This window comes from Colobus angolensis, unplaced genomic scaffold, assembly GCF_000951035.1.
Source record: "Colobus angolensis palliatus isolate OR3802 unplaced genomic scaffold, Cang.pa_1.0 Scaffold34, whole genome shotgun sequence".
NCBI lineage: Eukaryota > Metazoa > Chordata > Mammalia > Primates > Cercopithecidae > Colobus > Colobus angolensis.
Window position 1 is genome coordinate 30,334 of NW_012116710.1, and position 27,021 is coordinate 57,354.

Sequence of the window (27,021 nt, forward strand, 5' to 3'; positions counted from 1 at the left end):
GTGGTTAAGAGGACTGCAGCTGCCGTCCTGCTCTCTGGAAGCCCCGAGCTACTATGTCAGAAGTCTGATGCCCGGCTGAAGCAGGAGGCCCTGACACTACATGGAGAGGGAGGCAGCCCAGCAGGGCCCAGCCTACTAGCCGTCCTCATGGAGGAACCAGGCATGCAAGTAAAGCTCTCTGGGACCGTCCAGACCAGGCCTTCTGCTAGCTGAATATCACTGAGCCATCAATGCCACATACAGCAGAAAAATCACCCAGCTGAGCCCTGTCCAAATCTTTGATCCATTAAATCACAAGATACACTAACGTTGGGGGCATTGCAGTTATACAGGAGAGAGAACCAGAATACTCCATAGTGCATTTATTTCCATCATAGCAATCATTGAATTATAGCTGGTCTTTCTTTTAGCTGCTTTTTAATGTTTTATTCTTCATGGTAAATTTCACCACAGCAGGAACCAAGTCTATCTTGTTCACCACTGTAAACCCAGGGTGTGGCACACAGTGGGTGCTTAATAAATATTGGTGGAATAAGCAAATAAGTACATCAGAGTATGATGGGCACACAGAGGGAGGCACCAGGTGGGAATCAAGGAAGCTTTTCAGCAGAAGTGACATCTCAGTGCTGCGGGCTGATGGCACGCAGGTGCAGGGCTCAAAGGGCACAGTAATGGGATTGGGGCCTTCCCAGCCACACCAACTACCAGGCCTCCCCAAGCCGTGTTCCTGTCTCTCAGTATCTGGCAGCAGAAATCGCACCTCATTTATCTTTGTGTCTTCAGCACTGAGCATAGTCCAGGAAAATATGAGGTCCTCAATGCACACATTTCAAACAAATGAAGTCCCACATGGCTTCTTGGAGAAAGAAGCCTGAGTTGGAAGTCAAGAACACTGGGTTTTCATGCTCGACAGCTCATTGTGTCCTTGTTAAAATAAGCAGCTCAGCTTTTCTGTTGCTCAGTTTGCTTGACATAAAACCATTGATTCCCTCTCTACTTCCCTGGGTTGTTATCAGGTTTTTAAGAGAGTAAGGATGTCAGAGTGCTTTGAAAGAGGCTTGTTAGAATTGGAATATGTGTTGTAGAAAAGAAATATGATATTTTTCTCTAAATGTTAACCTGTCCCAGGGAAACCTTCAGAGCCATCATGTGGGCCTTTCTTTGGATCACGTGCCACATGGAACTCAGCCCAGGTGAGTCTAGCCCTGAACACAGCACAGTGTGTGTTCCTGGGCAGCAGCACATTCTTCAACTGCCCAGGTAGGGAGGGAATGGCTGGGGCCTTAGGGAGACACGGCCCATGGAGCACAAGGAGGAGCAACAGACTCGGAGCCAAAGGACCTGAGTTCCTATCCCAGTTCTGCTCCTAATTTGCTGTAAATTCTTGGGCAAATCAGTTCCATCTCTGAGGCAAATCTCTCAGCCAAAGTGGACTAGATAGACCAGACCAATCCTCTCCCTTCCTTCCTTTCTGTCTTCTTCCTGCCTTCCTCCCTGCCACCCATGCACACACACCCCAGCTCTGCCAAGCACCGGACCCACCGCAGTGGGAATAAAATGACAAGTCCTGGGCTCTGCACTCAAAGCACTGAGGGGCTACTTGGCAGGTAGACGGACATTATTAAACCAAGAATCTTTACCACGGCGAGACAAAGCTTCTCGGAACAGCCCAGATGAAGGGAACAGAGAGCAGCACAGGCCCTGTGGGCTGGGCTCCAAGGAATAGGCAGCCTGAGGCCAGTCAGTGCCCTGAGGTCAAAAGGTGAGTCCAGCCTGCCCCTAGAGACTCTCCACTTCCAGAAGCGGAGACGGCTCTGCCATCACATTAGCATCGTGCAGAGGGCCCCCTCCAGCTGCACTGGCCTGGCCTGGCACCCTAATTAGACTTTCATAGTGTGTCAGGCAGCCTGCATGGCCTGGCTGCCAGCTGGGGCTCCCGTTCCGTCTGGTGGCCTCAGTTAATGAATCCATGAGGGGCTGGCCGAGCTCATTACAGGTGATACAAGGGAATAGGGTGCCCCCCCCAACATATCCGCAATCCCTGCCTTTCTCCTCTCCCCATGTGCACACTGAGAATGGGAAGAAAGCTGATTCCTAATCAAGGGGAAGGAGCGGACAGGAGAGACACTCCAGCCCTACCACACAGCCCTGTCTGCAGCTGGGGAAAGCCCGAGATACAGTGGCTCCAGTGGCCGTTCAGCCAGAGTTGTGGGTTTATGAGCCTGTGCCTGCTGTGCTTGTGGTTCCAGGGAGGATCCAGATGTCATAGCTACTCTCAAGCTACACCTAGGCCCTTTCTTATCGCAGGCCAAGGAGGCAGAATAAGAGTCGAAGGTTCAATTCTGTCTCTTTCCAATTGTGGGTTCATAGACATGTTTGCACAAGCTGCTTTCTCAGAGCCTCACCATGCTCATCTTTACGATGGGGCAGTAATACCCACCTGGCACCAAAGTAAGTGCTCAGTTCAATACATTATCTTTGTTTTATTCTTAAAAGACAAGGGAGAAATGATTCCAAAATGTGAGCAGTGGTTGTGAGCAGTGGGACTATGAATGATATTTTTCTCTTTTCTGTACTTTCTAAATTGTATACAATGAGCATTTTACCTTTGTTGTTTGAAAAAATACAAATTTTCTCCAAAATATATATTTTTAAAAATGAGATTATATGTATGAAAGGGTCTAGACTGTGCCTGGGTAAATGTTATTAATAGAGGCTTCCTCCTGCAGCAAAAGTTTGAATAGAAGAGACGGGTGGCCAAGCATGATGGCTCATGCCTTTAACCCCAGCACTTTGGGAGGCCAAGGTGGGCGGATCACGAGGTCAAGAGATGGAGACCATCCTGGCTAACACGGTGACACCTCGTCTCTACTAAAAACACAAAAAATTAGCTCGGCCTGGTGACAGGCACCTGTAGTCCCAGCTACTTGGGAGGCTGAGGCAGAAGAATCGCTTGAACCCGGGAGGCAGAGCTTGCAGTGAGCTGAGATCGTACCACTGCACTCCAACCTGGGCGGCAGAGCGAGACTCCATCTCAAAAACAAACAAACAAAAAGAGAAGATCAGGTAGAAAAAGAAGCACGGTATTTGCAAATGTATAATGCACCAATTTCTTATCCCCAAATGCCAAAAGAAGGCACATAAGTGAGTGTTCAAATGCTGTGGCACGGACTCAAGGAGGTGTTTAGGGGAGTTGAAAGGAAGAGAGCTCCCTGGCCAGTGTGGAATACAAAAAATGTGAACAGGAAGGTGGACGCAACCCAAGTGTCCACCAACAGATGACTGGACAAACAAAATGTGGTCTATCTGCACCATATTATTCAGCCTTAAAAAGGAAGAACATTCTGACACATGCTACCGCAGGGATGAACCTTGAAGACATTATGCTAAGTGAAATTAGCCAGTCACAAAGAGACAAATATTGTATAATTGCACTAATATGAGATATCTACAGCAGTCGAATTCACAAAGACACAAAGTAGAATGGTGGTTGCCAGCAGCTGGAAGGCGTGGCAGGGAATGGGGAGTTAGTGTTTAATGCGGATAGAATTTCAGTGGAGGATGATGTAAAAAGCACTGGAGTTGGATGGTGGTGATGGTTGCACAACAATGTGAATGTGCTTAGTGCCACTAAACTGTTCATTTAAAAATGATGAAAATGGTAAGTTTTATATTATGTGTGCTTTGTCACAATTTTTATATATATGTGTGTGTATATATATACACACATATATATATAAAATACACATATATATACACACACACACACATATATATATATGAAGAGGCCAGGGGTGGTGGCTCACGTCTGTAATCCCAGCACTCTGGGAGGCTGAAGCAGGTGGATCACTTGAGGTCTGGAGTTCAAGACCAGCCTAGCCAACATGGTGAAACCCCATCTCTACTAAAAATACAAAGATTAGTTGGGCTTGGTGGTGCACATGTAATCTCAGCTACTCAGGAGGCTGAGGCAGAACAATCTCTTGAACCCGGGAGGTAGAGATTGCAGTGAGCTGAGATCATGCTACTGCACTCCAACCTGGGTGACAGAGTGAGACTCTGTCTCCAAAAAACAAATATATATATATATATATATGTGTGTGTGTGTGTGTGTGTGTGTATATATATATGTGTGTATACATATATATATACAAGAGATGGATATATACAAGAGATGTATATATATATATACACATATATATATGTGTGTGTATACATATACACACACACACATACACACACACACACAGAAAGAGAGAGAGAGAAACAGGACAGGACCCAGGGGAAGGGGATAAGGATCAGGTCAGGTGAGATGAAGCAAGTCGCTGATCTCCTGGTGTTGAGGAGGGCCTCTGGCTGGAGAGATGACCCAAGGAGAAGGTAGAGTCCAAGAAGCATGGCTGAAGGAGAGACAATGCTGGCCGGGGGGCCTGCTGAGTGGAGCCCTTCATGGTTGACATAGTCCAAGTGAGATTTGCTGCTTCCTGTCTGCCTGTATTTAATGAGCTGAAGCCAGGGAGTTCTAAGCACAGAAGGTTTTGTAGCTGGAGGATTCAGGGCCTGCCAAGTCAGTGCCCAAGCAGATGGAGCCTCCATGATCTCAGAGCTTGGGGTATGAGAAATCAGGACACATGACAGTTTGTGCATCGAAAATAAGTAAATAAGGCAGGGAAAGAGCCAGGGCACTGAGGTCCTCCAGGGGAGCAAGGAAGAGGAATGTTTGAGCATCAGTTCCATGGAGCAGAAATTCACTGTGCTAAAGAAATTCAGAAGGCTGGCTGACACCCAAATAAAGGACAACTGGATAGGGACAGGATGTCCTGAAGGGAGGTAGGGGTCTCATCATGGCACAAATGGAGGCTAGCTCAGTGCCGGTGCTTGGTAGGATAATAATAACAGCAACAACAATTGATCGAGCACCTATTGTCTGTGACAAACACTCTTCTTGGGTTGCTCGTTTATTCCCTTCAGGAAACTTCTGCAGAGGAACTCTTTCTAGCTTGTCTTTACACATGAGGAAGGCTGAGGCTTAGAGGTGTAAGTAACCTGCAGACCCAGGGCCCTGAAGGCACACCCTCTGCCTCCAACGAGGCCGGCCTCCTTTCTGCTTTGCCACCAACTGCCCGCCCACCCCAGTGCTGCCTCCCATCTCTGTGCACCCATACCCAACTTCTTACTTGAACTGGTGCTCCCGGGAGCTGCGGATTTTGGAGGAGAAGCGCTCGGCCAGCTTCTCCAGGCTGCGGGAGTACTCGAGCTCAATCTCAGCTTTCCGGCGGAAAAACTCCTGGAGGTCTTGAAGCAGCTGCAGTCGCGACTCTGATTGCTGCTCCAGACATTTGAACTGCTCCACCAGCTGTGTGCGGATCTCTGCGGGCACACAAGCGTGGGAGCATGAGACTGGTGGTAGGGACGGGGGCACTGGGGCCTGTTCTTTTGCTGGCCCAGGCCCTGCAATTCAGGCAACTCCCTCCTATCACCACCCAGAGCCTCTCTGAGCCCAGCCAGAGCCCAGACCTTGCTTGGCAGAGCATTGGCACAAAGATTCCACTCTTGCTCGTTTTTGCCATTGGTCTAACCAAATGTTTCCAAAACTTGAATCATTGCATGTCACCACCACGATTTTTGCCATATTCACATGCCCCAAGCATTCTTATTTCTTCCACATGATCTAGTAAATTGACTCACCTTTCCTACAGAGATGATCTTGCTTAAAATGCAAAGGTTTCTATCAATACAATAAAGTGAAACACTAGGACCCCTTACAGCCTGGGACATAGGAAATAATTCAACGAAAACAAAAATATTGTAAAATTCTATCTAGAGACAATTGTTTACCAAAGGCTCTAAGCCTAAGCTGCTGGCTCTTTATCAACCAAAGGAAAATGGCAGTGTGACTTTCTCCACGTACTGTAGTCAGGACTAAGAGAGGGCTGAGAAGGGCATGCTCTTCCCTCTTGGGTTTCAGTGTTATTTAAGGCCATGTCTGTGTCCTGCTTTATATCACCTTGAATTCCATGTCTGAACCTCTCAGATCCACACTTCAGAAAATACTGATTGCTCAAACCAGGTCTATGCAACCAGGGCAACAATTCAAAAGCTGGAAGCTGGAGTTAAAAATCACAGCTGAATGCCAATAACCACAGCCATTCTCATTTTCAAGCCTGTAGGGTTGTCACCGCCACTGCCCCCAGGCATCAATTCTTTCCAGACCATTCCAAGAGCTGCTCAACAGACCAGCCTGCAAAGCACTCTGCTCACACCAGCAACCTGCTCAAAAACACCCCACGGCTCCCCTCTGCCAGAGTATTAATCCAACTCCTCAGCATGGAATTCAAGACCATCCACCACGCAGTCCCAAATTTCATTTCTCAGGACTTTACCCCAGTGGACTCTCCAAACCATTCAAGCCATTCCTTGGAATATCAGATCTCACCTGCCTAAATGTGTGCCCCATCTGAAATGGTGGCCAGCATCATTTCAGCATCCTTCAGAGAAGTGGACTCAAAACTGGGACAGAACTACTCTGGGGTAGACAAAGACACCCCACAGGGTATGCAAGCTGAGGTAGAAGGGAATCAACCTGAGATCCTCCACGTCCATTCCCACTCCCTGGCAACGTGCCTCAGTCTAGATGCACGACCCCTCTCCTTTCCTACCTCCCCTCTTCACAATGGTCCTGTTCTCACTTTACAGGAAAAAGAGCAACTGCTCACTTGTCCAGAATCTATGATGCAGTGTCCCAAAATGTCGAGACATCTGGGTGCCAAAAGGAAAAATAGACCATTTAAAATGTTCATGTTGGCCAAGCGTGGTAGCTCATGCCTGTAATCCCAGCACTTCGGGAGGCCGAGGCGGGTGGATCACGAGGTCAGGAGATGGAGACCATCCTGGCTAACACAGTGAAACCCCGTCTCTACTAAAAATACAAAAAATCAGTCAGGCGTGGTGGCGGGCGCCTGTAGTCCCAGCTACTCTGGTGGCTGAGGCAGGAGAATCACTGGAACCCAGGAGGCAGAGGTTGCAGTGAGCCGAGACCACGCCACTGCACTCCAGCCTGGGTGACAGAGTGAGACCCTGTCTCAAAAAATAAGAAAGAAAGAAAGAGAGAGAGAGAGAGAGAAAATAAAATGTTCATGTTACACATGTTCTCAGTTATAAGCAGGACCTAAATAATGTGTGCACATGGATGTACAGTGTGGAATGGTAGACAACAGAGACTCAGAAGGGTGAGGGGGTGGGAGGGAGGTGGATAATGAGAAATTACTTAATGGGTGCAACGTACATTATTTGTGTCATGGGTACCCGAAAAACCCTGGCTTCACCACCACACAATCTATGCATGTAACAAAATTACACTTGTACTCCATAAATTTATACATAAATAAATAAATGTACAAAGTTATATTCTCTTCAAATAATATAAAGTGTTTTTAAAAAGTTGGTATTTGCAAATCATCCTTTAATCAAGGGATCATAAACCCTTGCTACTTAAAGTGTGGTCCATGAGACTCACGCCTGTAATCGCAGCACTTTGAGAGGCTGAGGCAGTAGAATCACTTGAGGCCAGGAGCTCAAAACCAGCCTGGGCAACAGAGGGAGACCTTATCTCTATAAAAACTTTCAAAAAAAAAACTGTTTTAAATTAACCAGGCGTAGTGGCATGGGCTTGTGTTCCCAGCCACTCAGGAGGTTGAGGCAGAAGGATTGCTTGAGCCCAAGAGGTCCAGGCTGCAGTGCACTATGATTGTGCCACTGCACTCTAGCCTATACAACAAAGCAAGACTCTGTCTCAAAAAAATGAAAATGTGATCCATGGACCAGCAGCATCAGCATCATCAATGGGCTTGTTAGAAATACAGAAGCCTAAGCAATACAACAAGACCTCATGCCTAGTAAAATCTTTTTTGTCTGTTTTGTTTTGTGTTTTGAGATGGAGTCTCGCTCTGTCGCCAGGCTGGAGTGCAGTGGCCCGATCTCCACTCACTGCAACCTCTGCCTCCTGCGTTCAAGCGATTCTCCTGCCTCAGTCTCTCGAGTAGCTGGGACTACAGGCACGCACCACCACACCCAGCTAATTTTTTGTATTATGGAGACAAGGTTTCACTATGTTGGCCAGGATGGTCTTGATCTCTTGACCTCATGATCCACCCACCTCAGCCTCAGAAAGTGCTGGGATTACAGATGTGAGCCACCGCACCCAGCCTAGTAAAAATTTAAAAAAGAAATTAGCTGGGCGTGGTGGCACATGCCTCTAATCACAGCTACTTGGGAGGCTGAGGTGGGAGGATTGCTTGAGCCCAGGAGTTCAAAGCTTCAGTGAGCCGTGACCATACCATGATGCTTAGAGGGAACTCCTGTAAGAAGAAAAGAAAAGAACAGAGGAGGAGAGGGGAGGGGAAAGAAGGGGAGGGGAGGGGAGGGAAGGGAAGAGAGAAGAAATACAGAATCATCCAAACTCATCAAGATGAATAAATTAAATGTGCGCATTTGGGGGGCATTCCAATTATACCTTAATAAAGCTAAAAGAAAAATTTCGGAATAAAGTCTCAGGCCCCAGCCCATACCATCCAAATCAAAATCTGCATTTTATCAAGATCTCCCAGGTGGCCTTTGTGCACCTTAAAGTTTGATAAGCACTGCCATCAACCATCCCGCCCATCTCATTATGAGAAGCATTTCCCATACAAAGTTATGCTTTATGTTTAATGATTTATCAAATGTGTAAAACAATAATGTTATTTTGATAAATTATGTATTACATTACGGTGATACTGTAATGATACATAATGATACATAATCATTGTAAAAGGAAGAATCTTAGAGTTCAAAGGAAAAAATTTAAAATGCCCATTTCAGCTTACATAAGTAGAGTTTTAAAGAAGATGATAATCTTAAAACTTTCAAGCATAAAATATGTTAAGATTAAATGTTATGAAGCAAGTGAAAGGGAATTAGGAGTTCAGGAAGGTAAAGAAAGGAGCAGTATAAAACATTTGACTTGTTCAGGTAACTTTGATGGATGATTGTAGAAACCAATGTATTATGGTATTTATCCTATGACCAGGAAATTTCACTCATGGATACATACACAAAAGAAATCAGTGCTTATGATCACCAAAAACATATATACAAGAATACTTACAGTATCTTTATGGCCAAATATTAGAAATGACCCAAAATGTCTAGTAAGAATCAAATGGATTTTTTTGGATGTGAGCTATTCATTGAGTGGAATAATATACAATAATGAAAAAGGGGCTGGGCACGCTGGCTCAAGCCTGTAATCCCAGCACTTTGGGAGGCCGAGACGGGTGGATCACGAGGTCAGGAGATCGAGACCATCCTGGCTAACACAGTGAAACCCCGTCTCTACTAAAAAAAATACAAAAAACTAGCTGGACGAGGTGGCGGGCACCTGTAGTCCCAGCTACTCGGGAGGCTGAGGCAGGAGAATGGCGTAAACCCGGGAGGCAGAGCTTGCAGTGAGCTGAGGTCCGGCCACTGCACTCCAGACTGGGCGAGAGAGCGAGACTCCGTCTCAAAAAAAAAAAAAAAGAAAAAGAAAAAGGAATGCTACTGCTCCTCACAGCAACATGTTTGAAACTCACAGACCTTGTGTTTATTGAAAGAAGCCAGAACCGATGAGGTTGTGCAAAACTAGTTTATGGTGATAGAGGTCGGAAAAGTGGTCACGTTTGACGGGTATTGACGGAGAGAGGGAACGAGCATGCCTTCTGAATACTGGAGATGTTCCACACCTTGGTGTGGGTGGTAGGCACACTGATAAAAATTAATTGAGCTGCTCACTTATGATCTGTGCATTCTACTACATGAAAGTGAGGCTTCAATAAAAAGACAAAATTAAAAATTGCTATGTTAGTTTCTATTTGATACATTTTTAAATTTTTTTTGTAGAGACAAGGGTCTCTATGTTACCCAGGCTGGTCTTCAACTCTTGGGCTCAAGCAATCCTCCCGCCTTGGCCTTCTAAGTAGCTGGGACTAAAGAGGTAAGTCCCCCCGCCCATCCCTGCCCACAACATTTTGATATAGTTTTAAGAGAGTGGTAAGGTATAATGTTACACTAAAATGTGAATATTTAAAACATGGCCAAAATTATATCCTTTGTAACTAATCAAACTTAGAATAAAATATTTTATTTTATTTAGCACAAATTAAAGAATGAGACATTTTAGATGTCAACTTAAAATGTGTGAAGCAGAAGAGATATTTTTCTTCCCAAAGTTCATGTAGAGGGTAGGTAAGCAAAAAAAAAACAAAAAGTTGAAAACCACTGCTTCAGAGCCCACATAAAGCACTGCTCCTCCCAGGAAGGCCTGGGCTGCCAGTCTGGTGACCCTCTTTTGAACTCCCACGGCACGTACAGTAAATCTCAGATTGCCTAGTGCTGTTCTGTTTGGGTTTTCCTGTTTGTTAGTTTTCACTCTTTCATGTATGCATGCCATCTCTGCCTTATCTCCTCAAATGAAATTTAAGCTCTGAGGGCAGATTCTCCCAGCACATAATAGGTCATCAGGATATCAATATCTGTATAGCAAATTACTATTTCCCTTTTTTTTGAGACAGAGTCTTGCTCTGACACCCAGGCTGGAGTGCAGTGGCACCATCTCGTCTCACTGCAACCTCCATCTCCCAGGTTCAAGGGATTCTCCTGCCTCAGCCTCCCAAGTAGCTGGGATTACAGGTGTGTGCCATCACATCTGACTAATGTTTGTATTTTTAGTAGAGACAAGGTTTCACCATGTTGACCAGGCTGGTGTCGAACTCCCAACCTCAGGTGATCTGCCCACCTCAGCCTCCCAAAGTGCTGGGATTACAAGCATGAGCCACCACACCCAGCCTACTGTTTCTCTTTAGCAAATGCTTTTTACCAAGTACATTAAGTGTTGTGATTATGGAAGCTTCAGTTCACACACACACACACACACACACACAAACATATGCCACACACATACATACAAAACACACAACACATACCACACACAACACCATTCACCCCCTACACATACATACATTCAACGTGGATTTATAATAATGAAGAAACCAAGGCTTTATGTACACCAAGATCAGGGACTCATCCAAGGTCACACATCGTTCTCTGAACTCTAACAAACTACACAGGTCCGCTCTTAGATGGTCTACCTGTTGAACTGAACTGTACTGAGGTGCTGTCACTCCCACAAGACCAAGCCTTGTCATATCAACACACAGTCATAAAAATATAACTACGCAGAGAGTGCTACTAGTGTTTTCCCACTTTTTCCCCATAGACAAGGAAGTGGCCGCTCAGCAGGAAGTCACTAGCCTGTACTCCTAACCGCTGGTTCAGAGCAGAGCCAGCAATCAAACCCAGGTCCCTCAGAAGCTTACAATAATGCCCTTGACACAATGCTAGACCGAGGCCCCTATAGGAACTTCTTGGTCTGCATTTCATGAATTATCCTTGTTTTCCATATTAAAACAAAACAAACACAAAAGACTATTTTAATCCCTCTGTATTCAAACTCTTGCATTCTTTTTGTAACAAGATGGTGATCTAAAGAGATATTATTTATTAGAAAAGCTGCAGCCACAGCCTTCCTCATTACAGAGCATTATCAAGAGACAACGTTCTCATATTTTAGAGGAAAAGCTCATAAATCACATCGTGATGACAGCGGACAATTTGGAAAGAGCAGAGCAACCTCCCCCAGTTCACACAACCAGCTGCAGCCTCCCAGGCTGGGCTGTGCATGGAACTCTCCATCAGTTTGCAGGGCTCAGAATCAAGTCCTTCTAGTAGGAAATGGCCCTGGCAGAGCATCCTCCACAGCCTACCCTGATCTGGAACCCTGAGGGCATTTGATTACCCATCTCGTTCTTTCTAATTCCCATCCAAGTTGCTGCTAGGAGCCTACGAGCTGGCACAGATTTGGGTTTTCTCCTTGAAGATTTCAAAAAGAGAAAAATAAAATAAAATAAAACAGAATTGCTCCCAAGGCAGACTTCATTCAGCAGACGTTTCCCCATCGGGGGACAGTTCCAGCCATAACACAGCGCTGAGTGGCAGAAAAATTAAAAGGGGGATGTGGCAGGGAGGGAAAGGGGTTGGAAAGTGGGACAGGCTTTGAACTCAACACCTGAAAGCTGAAGATGACCTCACTGTGCGGTGTAGTCTCTTGGTTTTATAGACAGGGGCATGAGGCCCAGAGAAGGGGAAGATCTAATTTTCTCTTTTTTTTTTTTTGAGACAGAGTCTCACTCTGTCACCCAGGCTGGAGTGCAGTGGCACAATCTCAGTTCACTGCAAGCTCTGCCTTCCCAGTTCTAGTGATCCTCTCACCTCAGCCTCCCAAGTAGCTGGGGACTACAGGTGCACACCACCATGCCCAGCTAATATTTTTGTATTTTTAGTAGAAACGGGGTTTCACCATGTTGGCCAGGATGGTCTTGAACTCCCGACCTCAAGTAATCCACCCACCTCGGCCTCCCAAAGTGCTGAGATTACAGGCATAAGCCACTGTGCCTGGCCGTAAGAACTAATTCTTCAGTCCAGGTATCCTAAAGCACCAATCTCCCCGTGTCACCCTCCTGATGAAATTCTCCATGGTTCCCCATTGCTTATAGGATCAAAGCCAAACTCCTCTGACATTCAAAGGCCAAGAATGCACAGCCTGCCTACCCATCCCCATAACACTCCTGCTCACTCTCCAAGCAACAGTCTCACTAAAGATCACTTTGCATGCACCCAGGCTGCCACCTATGGCAAACAGCCCATGTGACCCACCATGCAAGATTCCTCATACTCCCCACTGTTCCTCACAATCACAACCTCACCAGCAATAGTAGGGAGATTCTTCAGATCAAAGTCTTTTTCTTTTTTAATTAACGGGCTATTGTTAGAGCCGTTTTAGGTTTACCAAAAAATTGACCAGAAAGTACAGAGAGTTCCCATATATTCCCTCTCCCCTGCACAGTTTCTCCGATTATTAACATCTTGCATTCCATAGTGCATTTATTACAATTGAAGCGCCAATACTGATACACCAAAGTCTGTCACTTACCTTATGGCTCACCGTTTCTGTTGTACATTTCTGGGTTTTGACAAATGTCTAATGTCATGTGTCCACCATTACAGTATCACACAGAATAGTTTTGCCACCCTAAAAATCCTCGTGCTCCACCTATACCTCCCTTTATCCTCCCTTCTCGCTTACGCCAACCCTTGGCAACCCCTAATCTTTTTACTGTCTATAGTTTTGCCTTTCCCAGCGTGTTATACAGCTGGAATCATAAAGTATGTTGACTTTTTAGAGTGACTTCTTTCACCTAGCAATATGCATGTAGGGTTCTTCCGTGTCTTTTTGTGGCTTTATAGCTCCTTTTTATCACCAAATAATATTCTGTGCTATGGAATAATGTTGACAGATTGTTTATTCATTCACCTATTGAAAGACATGTTGGTTGCTAATCATGAATAAAGCTGTTATGAACATCTGTATGCAAGTTTTTATGTGGACATGTTTTCAATTCATTTGGGTAAATATCCTTTTTGAAATTAATAGACTTTATTTTTGTAGCAGTTTTTGACTTACAGAAAAAAGGAATTATGTTTTTAAAGAGGAAATACAGGGATTTTAAATATTATGTACAAAACTGAAAAGGTAGAAAGGGTATATAAAGTTTCACTCCCACCTCTATTAGCCACCTAGTTCCCCTCTCACAAAACAACTGAACTACCATGATCGTGCACATCATTCCAGAAATAATGGCATATATATAAAACATATTATATACATTATATATAACTTATATTATATGATATATATCTATATATAAGACAGAATATATATAGAATTTACATATATAGAGTGTTAAATATATTTTTCCTCTGTTTTTATACATGTTAGAGCATACCATTCACAGTGTTCTGTACCTTATCTTTTTCTCTTAATAATACATCCTGGAGGCTGGACGCAGTGGCTTACACCCGTAATCCCAACACTTTGAGAGGCCGAAGCAGGCGGATCACTTGAGGTCAGGAGTTTGAGACCAGCCTGGCCAACACAGCGAAACCCTGTCTCTACTAAAAATACAAAATCTTATCTGGGCATGATGGCGCATGATGGGATTACAATTACCTGTAATCCCAGCTAATTGTCAGGCTAAAGCAGGAGAATCACTTGAATCTGGGAGGTGGAAGTTGCAGTGAGCTGAGATTGTGCCACTGCACTCCAGTCTGGGCAACAGAGCAAGGGTCTATCTAAAATAATAATAATAATACATCATGGAGATCAGTACATATCATTAATGTAAAGAACTTCCTCATTCCTTTTACAGCACACTAGAATTCCACTGTAAATTTTTCTTTAGCCAGTCTCTTTTGCTGAACATTTAGGTTGTTTATAATCTTTTACTATCATCAACAATGCTGGAATGAATAATCATACACAGGTTTCATTCTGCACATGTGCAGGAATATCATCTATATAATAAGTTCTTAAAGTAAAATCACATAAAGATATCAAGATTGCTAAACTGCCCTCCCCTGAAATTTTAACAGTTTATACTGTGACGAAAACTTTAGGACAGAGTAGGAACTATTTAGAAGCAGACATGCTAGGATTTGCTCCAAAATAGCCTTAGGTTTGGAGATGGAGAGTGGTAGGGTTTTAAGTAAAATAAGACTGGCCTTGAGTTAATCATTAAAGTTTAGTTTAGTGCTAGATAGCAGGAAGGGCTTATTATACTATTCTCTCTACTTTTGGAATGTTTGAAATTTTTCATCATAAAAAAGGGAGAAAAAGCAGATAAAACCAGTGCAAATCCTGCAGCTCTGGTTAACAGGTCTGACCTGTTAGGAATGCCAAAACTTGACCTTGGAGGCCTCTGCCCCTTGCCTGCAGATGGCTTTCCTGGGTTAGTAAGAGGGGCCAGAGTATGACCACAAAGAGCAATTTTAAATGTAGCTTCCCAGACCGCCCCCAATTCTAATCGTTGGACCCTGTCCTGAAAATGCAGTAACTGTTCTGGCACCTCCTGGGAAGGAGAGGCACCACTCACAGTCTGTATACATCCTGAAAACCAAGATCAAGGGAGTACTTGCCCCCTCTCCTCCACAGGGGCAGCTGGTACCTTCCCAGTGTAAATTTTTAGGAGCTGATAAAGATAAACCACGTGGTATGTTACAGTCAACAATGTCTCATCACATCTACGCACAATCACATCTGATTGTCATGACATCCTATGAGGCTGGTAGTATTGCCACTCGTATTCTATGGATGAAGCAACTGAGACTCAGGGAGGAGAAATGACTTGTCCAGGACCACTAAGAAAGTGGCAAAGCCAGGGCTGAAACCGAGAGTAAAGGGCAGACAGGAACTAACATCACCCAATGCCCAGGTCAGGGTACTTTCTCTGGCAGTCCTGCCAGAGAAGAAAGAAAGTCCTCTTCTTTCACGGATCATGTCCTGTTCCACCTCCTGTCTCCACCCGCCATGGTCATCTCTGTACCATCCACACAGAGCACCAGCTTGGCTGTCATTATATGCATCCCAGTACATCCTGACCCTGACCTCAGGCCCTCCTCTGAGTAGAGAAATCTCAGCTTCATAGCACAATGTAGCAGGCTCTGGGTTCATCTGTCCGGTTCAAACCCTGGCCCTGCCACATGCTCAGGTGGGCAACCTGAGACTCAGTTTCCTCTGTCAAATGGGAATGATAATAATCTCTACCTCATATTGTTGTAAGAATGATATGTGTTAATGCAAAGGAAGTTCCTGGCATAGTGCTTTCCATATATTAGCACTGTATTGTCCAACACACTAGCCACATGTAGATATTTGCATTTAATTAAAATAAAAAACTCATTCCTCTATTGCATTTGCCACATTTCAAGTGCTAAAGACACATGTGGCTTGTGGCTACCATCCTGGACAGTGCAGAAGATTTCCATCATTGCAGAAACTTCTATTGGACAGCATGCATCAGAGGCTTCATAAAGTTTAGCTATAATTACCATGTATTATAACTTATTTCTGTGGCCATTTCTCATCTCCTTAAATGGAAAATATGGTCCTGAAAGGTAGGGATGGCACTATGTTTTATTACTCCCAATTTGTGCACGACCTCTCCAACAAGAGCAGTGTAATGGTGTCGTCGAACCCCTCCCTCAAGAAAACATGATGATGGAGACTCACTCTCCTTGCTCTCAGCCCAAAACCCAGCATCCTGGTGGGGTCCCTTGCCCTCCAACTCCAGCCCTAGCGGAGATGATGTGGCCCAGCAGATAGACCCAGCAGAGCCTGGACTCTGGAGCCACTCTCACAGGGCTGATTATTGTCTCTGCCGGATCCACATTGTGAAGCCTCGGGCAGTCAACTCAGTATCTTCTCTGAGCTGTCTTCGGATTTGTAAAACGCAAGTAACTGTTCTTATCTTGCAGGGTTGTTGCCAGGATCAGACTAGATATAATGCAGATGATGTGCCAGGCACCTGGTGGACCCTCGGCGAACAGCATCTATACAGAGGTGGCATGGCGCAGCAGAAGGGCATGTGCTCACAAGCTCTGAGGACAGCCAGCCTAGGCTCCAAATCTGGTTTTCTCCACTTTGGGGAAGTGGCTTCAGCCCGGTCTCTGTTTTCTCATCTGTAAAATAGGGAATAATACCTTCCCCTCTGGGGTTGTTAAAAGGGTGAGGGGTGGTATGCGCGTGGTGCCTGGGGCACTGAAGGGACGCAAGAAATGAGCCATGACGGCTGCTGTAGTCATGGACCGTGAGCACCAGGCACGCTGGGCACCGAGCTAAGTGTTTCCCAAGCGCCATCTCGCGCCCCGCGTCCACAGTTCCCTAAGGAGGGCTGTGTCACCAGCCACCTTCTTCCAGCCTCTCTGTGCGGGTTCCCCTTCCCCGCCCGCCCTCTCCGCAGGCCTGGCCCGCGTTTCGCTCCTTCTCTAGGCCCTGCACAAAGGATTCGTGAGCGGCCCGGGCACGGGCTCCCCATTGCCGCCCTTCTCCTAGTCCCCTGTACACCAAGAGTCGGCTTTCGGGAAGACCCCGAGGGCCCCCGGGATCCGTGCGCCCAGCGCCGGGGTTGGGGGCAGCAGATGCAGGGCTGGGGTCAGCCACCAGGAGCCGTTGCCGCGGCAACCGTTGCCGGGACCCCGAGCGCCCGACCCCGTGCCACGTACAGCCGCTGGGGTGGCTGAGAGCGGGCTCCTAAGTCGTCTCTTCGAATTCCCTTTTCACAGACGTGAGGAAGCTCCTGGCACCCTGTATTCTCTCCCTCTCCCCTTCCTGTATTCGGCCAACGACCCCTAGCAGTGACATCAGGCCATCCTTTATTAACTTTTATCGAGCCAGGCCCGTCAACGGCCATCCTCAATTATTAAATAATACCACGTTAGAGGAGGCAGTGGGTGTCACACCCTTTTACAGATGAGGAAATTGGGGCCCAAAGAAGGGAAAGGGGCTGCCTGAATCACAGGATTGGAACCTGGGCCTGCCTGATGCCAGAGTCCACCAGAGACTCTGCCAGGCGCTTCCTGGGTCTATCCCTGATCCCCACGGTTCCTGGGGAGGCTGGCCCTGATTAATAGGCCTTTTGGGTGCTGCAGTTCCAAGAGCTGCATCTGGGATCAGACTTGGCTGAGTTCAGAGCCTGACCTTGACACTGGCTAGCTGTGTGACCTTCAGCAAGTCAGTTATCCTGTCTGGGCCTTGGTTTTCCCATCTGCAGGATGGAGGAAGTAAGAGCAGACATTTTGGAGCTGTGTGCTTCCCCGAATTGTCTCCTTGAAGCTATGCTACAGCCTTAGGAGGGAGTTACTACTATTATCCCGTTTTGCAGAGGAGCAGACTGAGCCACAGAGAGGTAAAGCGACATGCCTAATTTCATGTAAATATTAAGAAATCTTTTGGCCCCAAATCTTGTACCATGTTGCCAGAGAGATGAGAGCCTGCCATATGTACTATACCAAGCGAGCCAGGTTTTTATGCTCTGTCTTTCGCCACCTCACGATTATTCAGGGTAGTAAAGGCCAGGCTTAACGCAGAGAATCAAAGCATATCAACTCCAAAGGCTTCCCTGAAGCAAATTCTATCTGCTTGCAGCTTTCTAGGGGATGGGGGAACACATATGCTGGGAAGGCAGTGCTGGGTGAAATGATTGGCATTTCCCACACTGATTCTCACCACCACCAGCTCCTCCAAAAAGGAAGCACAGTATATTGGCTAGTATTTTGAAAAAAATAGGAGTTATTTAATAATGATGATGCTGTCAACCAGGAAAATTTTCTTCTATGTAAGAGGAAATGATGAGGTCCCCAGCACACTAGGGAATTAGCATTGTATATACATGCATGGCTGAAGAAATTAAAGAAAGGAGTCCCACTTCCCACAGTGGTCTGAAAGCAGAAATCCAGCTCTGCAGACCCCTGACCACCCCTACCCAGATTGTTAAACCAGTCCCCCTGAATCGGAAGCAGGCAGCAGAAAGCAGAACGGGAGGGAGAGAGGGTTTCCCCATAGCATCTGTGCTGTGTCCAAATAATAGCCATTCCTTCCCGTGAAGAAGTCAGACAGAAGTTGCCTCCACACCTTCCAGATGTTCAGTGAAATGCAAAGAACAGCCAGAGTGAGACCACGCTTCCTCCTACCAGAGGCTCTGAGTTAAAGCTGGATGGGTGTGATCAATTTCAACACAAGATTAATATTCACGGTTTTGCTGCCCAATGGTCCCTGAAGGATCAGATCCATTTAAATGAGAAGAGATCAGAATTCATTAATGCTGAATTTCCAGCTGAGTCCTCTGACTGATGATGTTTCTCTTTATGTTTTTAATCATACTTTCCTCCCAGAGCTAAAATAGAAGTCAGAGAACTGGGGGCCTGCTGGAAACATCTAAATCTTTCCCAAACCTCACAGCCATCTTTACAAGGTGCTCCTTCTAAAAACTACCGGCTGTATATTTGTCTAATATATTTCTTTAAATCATCTTACTTTTTACCTGGGCTGCTTTATGGTACCACCATAAATGGAACCCCCCCCCCCAAAAAAATGTGCCACTAATGAAATGTAACTATAAAAATAAACACAATGAAAGCAAAATAATGTTATTAAATTCTACTTAGATTCTGCAGTCTGGGACCTGATTTTTTAATATAAAAGGAGTTTAGCAAGTATTCAAGCAAGTGTTGAAGACATGCTAGCACCTAAGAGCAACTTTCTCATTGAGGTAATCAAAAAGGTTGAAGGCAGGAAGGGTTGAAAGAGGACTAAAAAGAAAATAACTATCTGGCCGGGCGCGGTGGCTCATGCCTATAATCCTAGCACTTTGGGAGGCTGAGGCGGGCAGATCACAAGGCCAGGAGATCGAGACTATCCTGGTTAACACGGTGAAACCCTGTCTCTACTAAAAAAATACAAAAAATTAGCTGGGCGTGGTGGCGGGTGCCTGTAGTTCTAGCTACATGGGAGGCTGAGGCAGGAGAATGGCGTGAACCCGGGAGGCAGAGCTTGCAGTGAGCCGAGATGTGCCACTGCACTCCAGCCTGGGCGACAGAGCAAGACTCCATCTCAAAAAAAAAAAAAAAAAGAAAACAACTATCTGTTGTCGTGAGTTAATGTTATTTAGTTCTGTCTCTGTGGACCACCTAAAATCATCCTGTATATATACAGATGGAGCATCCCTGATATGAAAATCTGAAATCCAAAATCCAAACTTTTTGAGCACTCACATAATGCCACAAGTGGAAAATTCCACACTTGACCTCATAGGACAGGTCACAGTCAAAAGTTAGATACACAACACACAGGTTATTTAAAAGATTGTATGAAATTACCTTCAGGCTATGTGTAAAAGGTGTATATGAATCAAGTGAATTTCCTGTTTAGACTTGGGCCCCATCTCCAAGATGTCTTATTATGAATAGGCAAATATTACAAAATGCAAAAACTCCAAAATTTGAAACACTTCTGGTCCCAAGCATTTCAGATAAGGAATACTCGACCTGTACCATCAGTACAGCCTCAACTTCAAGAAACAGTGATTGGCCCAACCTCTTAATTCACAAGAGGAGAAACTGAGGAACAGAGAGCCACACCCCAAAGCTGTACCAGCACCTGTTTCTCCCAGCTGCTTGGCCAGTGCTCAACCCTTTTGTCCATAGTTCTTCATATGCAAATCCTTTCTGCCCTGTTGTTACAAAAGGCAGCTAGCACAACATCAGTGCCTGCCACCAAGTTGGTTCCTCACAAATCTTTTTAAATGAACAAATGAAATGTATGTGGTAAGCTGAATAATGACCCCCAAAAGTCATCCAGCTCCTAATCCCTGGAACCTGTGAATGTTACCTTCAATGGCAAAAAAGGACGTTGCAGATGTGATTAGAATTGAGGATCTTGAGGAGATTATCCTGGATCATCTGGGTGGACCCTAATGCAATTACAAGTGTCCTTACAGGAAAGAGGGGGGGAAAAAAAAAGGAGATTTGTCACAGAAGAGGAGGAAGCAGTGTGACCATGGAAGCAGAGATTGCAGTGATGCAACCACAAGCCAAGGAATGCTGGTAGCCACCAGAAACTGGAAGAGACAAGGGACAGGTTCTCCCCTAGAGCTGCTGGAGGGAGTGTGGCTCTGGCCACACCTTGATTTTGGATTGGTGAAGCTGATTGCAGACTCCTCACTTCCCAAACTGTGAGAAAATAAATGTGTGTTGTTTTAAGTCAGCAAGTGTGTGGCAATTTGCTACAGCAGCCATTGGAAACTAATATAATGTACACTGTGCCACTCTGAAAGCTCTGAAGAATTACAGAGTACAGTCTAAAGCTCTGAAGAATATACAGTATAGTCTAAAAGGGGAGTGGTATTGAATATAAGATGACCAGAAGAAGGAAGGACAATGTGTTGTAGAGGAGTCAGCTGAGGCCTCATGAAGCAAGACTTGCATGATCTAGACCAGCAGAGAGAAGGAGAGGGCCATTCTATCATACACCACCACCCCAAGCATTTAATGATCACCTACTATGTCTGTGTTAGAGGGCAGGAGGAGCTGATAGAAATACATATGCAACAGCATACTTGCCCTCAAGGAAATCCCAATGTAGTGCAATGGTATGGCATGCATAAGCGAAAAAATAATTAGCAGCGTGAAATGGAATAATTCTCCTTCTAGGCTCAGAGGCATAGACACATAGACACACACACACACACACACACACACAATGTGCAGGGAGACATCACAGCACTGTCTATAGAAATGAAAACTTGGATACAGCATAACTATGGAGCAGCAGAGGATTGGTTAAATAATTCTGGCATATCCACGCAATAAACTCCTGTGTGGTGTAAGATTCATGTTGCTTACAAATAGCCTTGGAAAATGCCCATAATATATTGTTAAATGACAAAAGTAAGTTACAAAAATAGGATGTAGGGTTTAGTCCTCCTAAAATGTAATTATAGCTACCTACACACAGAGAAGAGATAGAAGAATATACACCAAAATGTTAATCATGGTTATTTTTAGGTGGTAGGATTACAGATAAATTAATTTCATCAGTAAATATCCACTAAACACCTATGGGCTAAGCCAAGGCTTAGCAGACTTTTTCCATAAGGGGCCAGATAGTAAATATTTTAGCATTTGCAGGCCATACCATCTCTATTACAACTACTCAACTCTATCATTATCCAACAAGAGTAGTCATAGAATACATATACAGAGATGAATGTACACAACTGTTCCAATAAAACTTTATTTACAAAAACAGGTAATGGGCTAGGTTGGCCTGTGGGCCACAGGTTGCCAACTCCTCTACTAAGTAATCACTGTGTTTTTCTATATTTTCCAAATACTCTACATATAGGCATTACTCCTCTAATAAGGGGAGAGCCAGTAAATTTTTAAAAACACTCAATATCTATTGGCCCTGGGAAAGTGACTATTGGATCATACTACAGTGAGATGTCCTCTAGTTGTGGCAACCTCATTTCTCCCCAGGGGTTAGGCAGGGATAGGAAGGTTGCAAAAATGTGATTAAAGACCCAGTGTAAAACAATATGAAGAACACAAGATCTGACAAAATATATCCAGATTCATTTTTTCATGTTAATACTAAACAATAACCATATCATCTCCAGCTTATGACTCTGGAAACCTTCCCAGCAAATCTCACTTTAGCTACTGCTGGCCCTGCTGGATTCAAACCCAGAGCAGGCCAGCCCCCACTCTGCCACAGCTGTCTCCACTTTGACCCCATTAACTCACACTGAAATGACCAGTCAGGGACAGAGCCGCTAAGAGCCGCTAAATCTTCATTGAGAGGGTGCCTCTGGCCATGTGTGCATTCACCTGACATTAATAGGATGCAGGATGAATTCCCTTGACCTTCTGATGAGAATGCCACATGGAAGAAAATCCAAGGCCACCATGCCATCCAAATATTTTACGCACATTGCAGCTACTGCTTACTAAGACTTGCCACGGGATGGAAAGCCACTACATCAGGCTGAGTGACTTATGTTTCTGAAAACCACATGAGTTATTACCCATGACCTCATTCTGGCAACTTTGCAAATTCTTGCCAATTGATTTTTGGAAAAGAGAGAAAGAAACAAGAAGGATCTGACTTCAGGTGTGTGTGTGTGTGTGTGTGTGTGTGTGTGTGTGTGCACGCGCGCACGCGCATGTGTTCTTTTGTTTTTAACCTTGTGAGACTCTGCAAAGATTTTCAAAGCAAATCTCAATCCATTCCACAACAGAGACCGAGATTAGATTTTCCAGGAGGTCAGCGAGCAGGGTCTGGTTGTTTGAATGAGTTTCATTTTTATGGTGCACATCAAGCAACCCCTTTTGGTCATCACTATCAATTCCTGTTGTCAGTTGGTCAAGTTTCCACATAAACTCTTCAGGAGACCCTCTCTGCTTCTGAGGATAGATGGAGGCTGGCAAGACATAAGAAAAGGGCTCCAGCAAAGTACGTTCTCAAATGCTGAGTCCAGCAAACTTTTAGGAAAAGCCTCAGAAAAAAATACAAAATCATTATCGTTGCCTAATGGCTTAATAATGGATTGCAAACCTGAAAGCAGATAATGTTGGAATATGCACATACCCTGGATCCAGTAAGGCTCTTTCATACTGAAATTCCAACTTGAAAAAACGAGTTCTGGGTTAGTTCCAGCCCTGCCTCAGGCATTAACCTCATCTGTTTCCTCATCTGTAAACTGGGATTAATGGAACCTACCTAAGAATTGCGGTAAATTCAAATTAGGTAATATTAATACATACACATGAAAGAGTTCTGTAAGCAGTAAAAAGTTACGCAAATGGGCAAGATTCTTTTCCTTGGTATGATTAGTATTACTTTATAAGACTCTGCTGCCTGAGAATGAGCAAAATATCTTGCTCACACATTCACTACCTGTAATATTCACACAAGATCAACCAAAGATGAAAAAGCTTATAGCTCCCTTTGTAGACACATCTCCCAATGTCGTAGCAAATTTCAATAGTTAGGCTGGAATCCAATCATTCACACTTGGGCTCAGAGTGAGTACTTACTACCCCTATATAAATCTATTTGTCCTTTTAATGCAATGTGAAACTCTCTGCCAAGCTCATATTTCATGTCTTGGGTCCTATTACCAAAGAGGAAAAACACCTCGTGTTTATTAGCTTGTCACTTGGCAGCATAATGTAGTGGCTTCTTTCTGTTCCCTGCTCAGGCAATAATTCTTTGTGAGACTTGGGGCAAGTCTCTTCACTACTCTAGGTCAGTTGGTCAGTGGATTGCCTTTGTGGTCCCACTATGAGCCAAGCTCTGGGACTTAAATTCTGTAGAAAGCAAGGTAGTTGGATTGAGGTCCATTCCAGCACTAAGAACCTATTGCATGTCAACCAAGTTGGTGGGCAATTTCCTTTTTTTTTTTTTTTTTGAGATGGAGTCTTGCTCTGTCACCCAGCCTGGAGTGTAGTGGCATGATCTCGGCTCACTGCAGCCTTGACCTTCCAGGCTGAAGTGATCCTCCCACTTCAGCCTCTCAAGTAGCTGGGACTACAGGCATGCATCACCACACCCGGCTAATTTTGTTCATTTTTTGGTAGAGATGCAGTCTCACTATGTTGCCCAGGCTGGTCGTGAACTCCTGGGCTCAAGTGATCCTCCCGCCTCAGTCTCCCAAACTGCTGGGATTACAGGCATGAGCCACCATGCTTAGCCTCAATATCTTAGCCTAACACACCTCCGTTCCCTGTTTTGCCAAAAATCAGGTTACATACTCAACAGTCCCATAGGAATCACCTCTGGGCCAAGGTGCCCACTACCTGTCCAGATCACAGGGAGATGAATTCCAGCCCTCAGGCCTTCCCCATTCCTCTTCCCTCAATCTCCAGACATTTCTCCCCAGCACCAAATTGGGTTGCCTAGTGCAGTCTGCTCTGGCAAGAACACAACTTAACAGATTCTAATTTCCGCTGCACTGCCTGTTCCCTTAGCTTTGACTCTCTTATATTCTCCCTTCTGAATGAAAGAGGCTGATATAGATTGGCTTTTCAGGGAAACGAATGGATAAAATGCCACTGAATTTTGCATTGTAGTTTCCAGGACCAAGCCTTTTGGATCCTGAAAATACTCTATAATAGAATACATAAAAATATCAACGAGGAATACAAGAGCGGCACAAATGCCAGCGATGCTGATTCCTTTCATTGTCTGTGTTTGAAAGGTTGGGATGCACTGTCAAAACCATGATCATGATAAGGTGTGAGCCCACAGCACTCTCCCCCATAGGAAGGGTACATGATGGCAGGCTTCTACGGAGCCCTATTTCCATGAGTTACCCCCATTCCCACCATGAAACTCCACCATTGCCCCAGTATTCCCTGAGGAGACAACACCTTGATTTTCCCGCTATTCAAGCTAGACACTGGCCAGCACCCCAACCTTGCCTTCCCCCATGTCCATCCCACCCCATCACTGTGTCCTATCCATTCTACCAGCCCAACACTTCTTCTAAATTCACAAATTCCTCTCCATCTCCACTGCCACCATCCTAGTTAAAAATCCCCATCGTCTCTGACTTGAACAACCACAACAGCCTCCTTCTAAACTAGCCCCCACATTACTTTTCCTCTCTTCCAATATTTTCAGATCAATTCTTCTTTAGAACACAAAAATCAAATTCATGCTACCACTAGCAAGTTCCTATTCTCCTCCCTCTCTACCTCCAGTCTAAACTTCTTCAATGGATCATGGTTGCTTTTAGAATAAAGACCAAAACTTTAATGTGCTTTTAGGATAACACACCAAGTCTTTAATGTGGCCTGTAAGACCTATGTGGTGTGGTCTCCACCTCTCTCCATGGCTCCATCTTATCCTATTTGCTGTTTGTGCCCTATCTTTCAGTCCCCTGGCCTTCTGTCTTCCCCTTCAACATACCAAGTTCTTTTCTGCCTCAAGGCCTTTGCACTGAGGCAGATTCCTCTGCCTGGAATGCCTTTCTCCTCTCCACCTCAGCCCCTCTCCTATTGATATGGTTTGTCTGTGTCTCCACTCAAATCTCAACTTAGACTGTATCTCCCAGAATTCCCACATGTTGTGGGAGGGACCCAGGAGGAGGTAGTTGAATCATGGAGGCCTATCCTTCCCATGCTGTTCTGATGATGGTAGGTGAGTCTCATGAGATCTGACGGGTTTATCAGGGCTTTCCGCTTTTTGCTTCTTCCTCATTTTCTCTTGCCGCCAACATATAAGAAGTGCGTTTTGCCTCCTGCCATGATTCTGAGGCCTCCCCAGCCATGTGGAACTGTAAGTTCAATTAAACCTCTTTTTCTTCCCAGTCTCAGGTATGTCTTTTCAGCAGTGTGAAAATGGACTAATACACCTATCTAACTCCTATTTATCTCAATTATGGTGAACTCACATTTGGGGAAATTGAGTAACTACCCCACGGTTTTGCTAAGAGCATTAAATGAGATTATGCATGTAAAGTGCTTGGCATGGTGCCTGAGTATTCAATGAAGGTTACATGTGCATTATAAATGTTTAAATCTGAAAATCCATTGTTATTCATGCCCATATAATCTTTCTCTCTCTTTTCTCTAAGTTAATATAAGGATCTTTATCTTCTACTCTAGCAAGTAAAATCTCAGGGATACTTTCCTTTCTCTCTGTTTTATTATTATTATTATTATTTATTTATTTTCAGACAGGGTCTCACTCTGTCATCCAGGCTGGAGTGCAGTGGCATGATCTTGGCTCACTGCAACCTCCACCTCCCAGGTTCAAGCGGCTCTCCTGCCTCAGCCTCCCAGGTAGCTGGGATTACAGGCGCATGCCACCACACTCAGCTAATTTCTGTAGTTTTGGTAGAGACGGAGTTTCGCCATGTTGGCCAGGCTGTTCTCGAACTCCTGACCTCAGGTGATCCACTCACCTCAGCCTCCCAAAGTGCTGGGATTACAGGCATGAGCCACTGCACCTGGCCTTCCTTTCTCTCTGTTTTATATAAGTTTTTATGTTTGACTCAAATACTCAATCCCCCTTCCTCATAAGACATGGCTAACCTAGTTCATATTGAACTCCCTATTTCCATATTCAGTCATCATTTACAGATTCATACAACATTTATTAGCATCTGCCAGGCTCTGTGCTAGGAAAAGATGTACAACCCTGGGAGAAACTCAGGAGCTTCCCTTGAGGATTTCGGCAGACACTAACAAATACAAAAAATCGCAACATTACAATGAGCTAAAACAGGGGTACACACAAAAGAAGAACATCAAGAAGGAAAGGAACCCAGGAAGTAGGGGAGATGGTAGAAACCAAAAGGGCCAGGGAGGTTTCACTGGGCATGCATGCCTGGCCTCAAAGGTTGGATAGGAATTCACCAGGTGACAGGAGAGAAGAGAAGGCATGAGGAATATGGTGAGTAGGCAAAGGCCCTGAGGTCTGGAAGTACGTGGCCTGTTCAGGGACTGGTGAAGGGTTCAACAAGGCTAAAAGTTAAGAAGTTTAGC

At 44.9% G+C, this 27,021-nt stretch overlaps 1 protein-coding gene across 1 annotated transcript in view; it reads right to left on the reverse strand.

Moving 5' to 3' along the window:
* The window catches only part of LOC105519198 (SLIT-ROBO Rho GTPase-activating protein 3-like), a gene marked incomplete at its 3' end in the record, with an annotated part of 146,402 nt that overhangs the window by 15,017 nt on the left and 104,364 nt on the right, over positions 1 to 27,021 (reverse strand). Inside the window, exon 2 of the mRNA XM_011952504.1 lies at positions 5,178 to 5,370. Within this exon, the coding sequence (XP_011807894.1) occupies positions 5,178 to 5,370 (193 nt within the window). The remainder of the gene's footprint in view (positions 1 to 5,177; positions 5,371 to 27,021) is intronic.